Genomic DNA, 5,271 nt, shown 5'->3' with positions numbered 1-5,271 from the left:
AAGAATCAAGAACATACCCGAGCAAGGCGGCCATGAGGAATGAAACAGCAGGAACAGCATTTTCTGTTGCTGATGCAAATGTTGGTGAAGTATTGTCCAATCCAAATATGTAAAATCCTTGGTTCAACGTTATTCTATAACCAAAAAGAAGAGTTTTTGAATTTTAAATTTGTGTCTTATACAATTCAAGGTTTTAAAGACAAGATCATACCCGATTAGTCCAAGAAGGAAGAACTGAATCAGAAGACTCATGTTCATCGCAGGTCTCTCTTTTCTGTTAGAAATATGAAAATAATCAAGATTATGATAAAATAGATTCAAGAATTAGTGATTTAAGATTAGTCTTTGATCAAAGAAGTGTATATATACTTTTCAAGGAAGAAAGCAGAGGGAGCAAGAACAGAGAAAGCAACAATGGTCCGGTAAAGTGGGAAGACAAGCTTGCTTACTCCCAAGTTTAGAGCGTATCTCATGATCACGTGATTCCCTGCGTACCCTGTCTGAAACACCACCATAGCTATGTGGAGCTTTGCCCTTTCCGGTATCGGAGACATCTTACGACGCCGGAGATGGAGGAAAGAAGAAACTCAAAGACGGCTGAAGAGATCTGCTTTGGTTTTTATTTTTTAAACTTGAAGGGTCTCTTGCGGGGACTTTGTTGTAAACGACAAAAACGAGATAAGACTGTGACAGTCATGTGCAGGGTTGTCTCACGTGAGAATGTGAGATGTGGAAAAGTCTCAACCGATTTTAACCAAGTCAAACATCGATAGATTTCGTTAACCGGCTCAGTTTTACGAGTTTGTTCATGCGTCGATTTTAACCTCTCTTTGGTGCCAGAATGAGATTAGGCTTAACTCTGGGATTACTTTACTAATCAAACATAAGGAGTGCTTCGTTGGCTTACACTTTGTGATGAGTAGAGAAAAGATGCAGAAAGATCTTGTTTCATCTCTTTTTATCTCAATACCTCTATTAAAGTACTTAATCTTTTTTTTTTTAAGTCCCTAAGAAATTGAATTTCTCAAAACCAAACCTGATTGGATACTTGCATAAACTAATTGAATTTCTAAGATGATGAAAGCTACAAATCCTGACAAAATAAATTTTAAAAATCACTACTTGATGATGATTCATAAAGAAGAGATACTTGGAACCTAATCCAAATCTATAAAACTATAAGTTAATGATGACCAAGAAAGAAAAACAAGAACCTAACTAACTGATGCATGATGTTATTATCCACTAAACTATTTTGTGTTCGTCAGCTTTTTGAGCATTTTCCCAATTTGGGTAAACTCATGACTTTACTATTTAAGCAAAGCCAAAGCAAGCTTAAATAGTTAAAAAGCACAAATCTAGAAAGGATAAGTCAAGTAACGTAACACACATAAAACAAAAAGAGAGAGGAAAGGAAGAAATGGAGAGTAAGAAGCAAGAAACACTTGTTAGAGGGCCATGGCACGAGGAAGAGGACGAACGGCTAGTGAAGTTTGTTACCCTATTGGGAGAACGTCGTTGGGATTCTTTAGCAACAGTTTCCGGTATACTTTGAAACCTATCTTATGTCAACTTTCCGAAAATAGAAATTTACATATGTAAGATATGNAATTATTATGGTAATCTTCTTCATGACCAAATTCGGATGATGAAGAAATCATATGTTGTCTTTGTTGTTGACAAAGAGCTTCTTGATTCTCCCAACTCTTTCCCATCACAACTAAGTACAGTCCACTCATGATTANATTGAATTTCTCAAAACCAAACCTGATTGGATACTTGCATAAACTAATTGAATTTCTAAGATGATGAAAGCTACAAATCCTGACAAAATAAATTTTAAAAATCACTACTTGATGATGATTCATAAAGAAGAGATACTTGGAACCTAATCCAAATCTATAAAACTATAAGTTAATGATGACCAAGAAAGAAAAACAAGAACCTAACTAACTGATGCATGATGTTATTATCCACTAAACTATTTTGTGTTCGTCAGCTTTTTGAGCATTTTCCCAATTTGGGTAAACTCATGACTTTACTATTTAAGCAAAGCCAAAGCAAGCTTAAATAGTTAAAAAGCACAAATCTAGAAAGGATAAGTCAAGTAACGTAACACACATAAAACAAAAAGAGAGAGGAAAGGAAGAAATGGAGAGTAAGAAGCAAGAAACACTTGTTAGAGGGCCATGGCACGAGGAAGAGGACGAACGGCTAGTGAAGTTTGTTACCCTATTGGGAGAACGTCGTTGGGATTCTTTAGCAACAGTTTCCGGTATACTTTGAAACCTATCTTATGTCAACTTTCCGAAAATAGAAATTTACATATGTAAGATATGTTTGTTTGTTGTATTCATACTTATAGGTTTGAAGAGGAGTGGTAAGAGTTGCAGACTAAGGTGGATGAACTATCTGAATCCGAAACTGAAGCATGGACCGATGAGTTCAGAAGAAGTAAGGATCATCCTTCAGCTCCATGCACTCTGGGGTAACAAGTAAGAAACCACAAAAAATGAATCGATTGCTTTTTTCTTTGGTTTGAACTAAATATTGTATATCAATAGGTGGTCGAAGATTGCGAGAAGATTACCCGGTAGGACTGATAACGAGATTAAGAACTATTGGAGAACTCATTTTAGAAAGAAAGAGGAAGCTCAAAACTGTGGTAGATATATACTTTGATTTGATCTTTCACTTTGCATGTGTTAAAGTCTTTGATCGGCTTTTCAATATAAGTATGATGTTTTTTTTCTGCAGATAAGATCATTGACTGGAGAGGCAATAAAGGAGAAGAATTGTTTCACAAGTATAAGGAAACAGAGATCATGAGGACAAAAGTGACGTCTCAAGAGCATGGTTTTGATGAAACTGTGAAGGAATCTAACCAGAGAACTATGGAAAGTGGTCAAGAAACAAATGGTGGTATTTGCGAAACAGAGAGCTTTGGTATAATGAATTCACCGTACGAAAACCGGATTTCGGATTGGATATCGGAGATTTCTACAGACCAGAGTGAAGCAAATGTTTCAGAAGGCAGTAGCAGTGAGAACAATATTAACAATGCTTCTTGGTGGTTTCAAGAGACTAGGGATTTTGAGGAGTTTTCATGTTCTCTATGGTCATGACTCTAAAGTTTGTTTATTTTACTTTTGTAACTCTTGGATAATTGAATTTGAAAGTGCTATAATGAAACAAGCTTACTAAGCATCAATTACGTACAATTTGAATCAAATACCAAATGAAATTTGAATCGTAGTTGAAGGTCTATCTATATACATGCATATCCTGGATATTATTATTTTCTTGATATCCATAACAAGAAAATAAGTAAACTGTAGCATTGATGTTTACTATCAGGTCTTGTTAAAAACAACAACAAAAATGAGAAGTTCATGCCCCAATGGATGAGAAAAAAAAACTAGTATTACTTTTCTGGTAAACATTATTGGTTGATGGGCTTTATTTAATCTGAATTAAATTAAATGTTTGGTATACTTTTGTGCCAAATGATTTGTTAAAATTGTTTTATATTGTAGTTATTCAGGAAAAGAAAAATATTTAATGTTCAACATACTGTAAATTACAATATCCTAAAGTAGTATATAGATACGGTATTAAGTATAGATGCATGTATGGAACACCTCTTGTATAAAATTATAACAAGACCAAAGAAGATAATATAACGTTAAGGATAATATATAGTCTCTATTAGAGGTATTAGTTATGTAATGTAATTAATTAAAGATAGGATAGGAGTGACATAGGACTATTACAACGTCACGATTAAATATACGTACATTATGACACACGTGGTGTTAGTGTAAGAAATAATGTAAAACTACATATTTGAGGTCCATCAAAACACCAAATTGATTGATGGTACGAATCGTGTGATTGTTCTTGACATAGTACGTATTGAAGATTATTCCAAAGAAGAAAATAATACCCAAGAATGAAGTTTGGAAACAATTTTTTGCTTGTTCCTTGATAAAATAGGTAAATTTCAATTCATGTTACAACATAAACATTTGGGTTGAAGTGAACATGACAAGATATGATATTGAACTAAGCAAGAATGATAACACAAGAACTGAGAAAGATAACCGGATCGTTGAACCGGCACCAGACATTTCATCGGTATAGTCATTATAAGAATCTAAACCGCCATTACCTTCTGATCCCGTAGTAGTCCACATCCCAAGATTGTTATTCCTAATACCAAAATCAAACACCCTAAATTAGCTCCATTTTGACTTTTTGGAGGTTAATGAGAGAAAATTATGAATATAGTGGGGTAAAAAGAAAAAGAATTAGACAAAAGAAAAAAGATAAAGTTAAAGGCAAAAGTATAAGAAAACAAAAGAGTATGTAGACATTTATAATACAATTTTATAATATGGTGTGTATTGGTAAAACAAAAGATTCAAAGTGTTGATTTGTTTAAAACTTAAAAGTGATCATTTCTTTTTGATAACGTAAAATATGGCAAAGAGTGAATGATTTGTAATTTTGTATGGTAGAATGTAGAATCCAAACCTGCCGCCGACGCCAAGAACTCCCGAGTGAAATGTGATTTGGGTGATGAATGAGGCGGATTTAGGCTCGACGCTATACGCCTTCTCATACCTCATCTCCGCACCTTCACCGGATGCCACAAAGAAGGCTCCATTCACCAAAATGTCCCCCTCTGATCTCCAGTTCCACCCTTTCCAATCGCCATCCGGTGTTTCCACTCTCTTAGTCACCTACACAATAACACTCTCATTTATAAATACCGTACAAAGTTGTGTAGCATAAAACATTATGACACCAAAAGCAAAGTATAAAAATAAAACTAACCAAGATTACTGCAATCGCATAGAAGGGTTGTTATTTACCTCTTTGGCGAATGGGTTGGTCGGGGCGGTGTAGCGGTTACCTTGACTGTTAATAGTCGGGTTACCGCTACCGCCAATCGCATACATTTCCCATTGAGTGAAATCGTTATTAACAACGTGGATATATCCACGACGACACCTAGGCATCCTTTGTATCAATTTTTCTCCAAAGTGATTAAACGCAATTGTTACCTAATTTATCACACAAACATTACTCTCATTTAAAATCAACTAGTCGCTAAGAAAAATGAATATAATGGACTAGTGTGTGTGTGACCTGCATGCCACTGTCTGGTTCGTAGTGGTCGCTGTGACCGAGAAGCATGACTTCATTATGGTGAGAGAAGAAGTTGTTCGATATAGTAATTCCAGTGGAACCCATCACCGCATCTAT

The 5,271-nt window shown here is 35.1% G+C and overlaps 2 protein-coding genes across 5 annotated transcripts in view; one reads left to right on the top strand and one right to left on the bottom strand.

Moving 5' to 3' along the window:
- LOC104781173 (transcription factor MYB24-like) lies at nt 2,152–3,125 on the top strand. The gene is made up of 4 exons (XM_010505778.1): nt 2,152–2,275; nt 2,366–2,495; nt 2,565–2,665; nt 2,758–3,125. Exons 1-4 carry the CDS (start codon nt 2,152–2,154, stop codon nt 3,123–3,125), a joined length of 723 nt encoding a protein of 240 aa, XP_010504080.1.
- Nucleotides 3,941–5,271, bottom strand: part of LOC104781172 (probable pectate lyase 12) — a 4,832-nt gene continuing 3,501 nt past the window's right edge. Inside the window, exons 5-8 of one of the 4 annotated variants that reach the window (XM_010505774.1) lie at nt 5,155–5,267; nt 4,878–5,069; nt 4,537–4,745; nt 3,941–4,212 (exon numbers count right to left, since the gene is read on the bottom strand). In XM_010505774.1, coding sequence (XP_010504076.1) covers nt 4,014–4,212; nt 4,537–4,745; nt 4,878–5,069; nt 5,155–5,267 — 713 coding nt within the window. In that variant the 3' untranslated portion in view covers nt 3,941–4,013. Of the gene's footprint in view, nt 4,213–4,536; nt 4,746–4,877; nt 5,070–5,154 lie in introns of all 4 variants that reach the window. The other 3 variants (XM_010505775.1, XM_019244761.1, XM_010505777.1) reach the window with 3 other exon arrangements.

Source organism: Camelina sativa, chromosome 4 (assembly GCF_000633955.1).
Source record: "Camelina sativa cultivar DH55 chromosome 4, Cs, whole genome shotgun sequence".
NCBI lineage: Eukaryota > Viridiplantae > Streptophyta > Magnoliopsida > Brassicales > Brassicaceae > Camelina > Camelina sativa.
The sequence above is the reverse complement of the archived record's forward strand: the minus strand, read 5'-3'. Positions and strand labels throughout refer to the sequence as shown.

Bases quoted from the DNA above. Each gene is read 5' to 3' on its own strand.
- LOC104781173 (XM_010505778.1), top strand. From the start codon at position 2,152: ATGGAGAGTAAGAAGCAAGAAACACTTGTTAGAGGGCCATGGCACGAG. The intron at 2,276-2,365 runs GTATACTTTGAA...TCATACTTATAG, and splicing joins TTCTTTAGCAACAGTTTCCG to GTTTGAAGAGGAGTGGTAAG. The intron at 2,666-2,757 runs GTAGATATATAC...TTTTTTCTGCAG, and splicing joins AGAGGAAGCTCAAAACTGTG to ATAAGATCATTGACTGGAGA.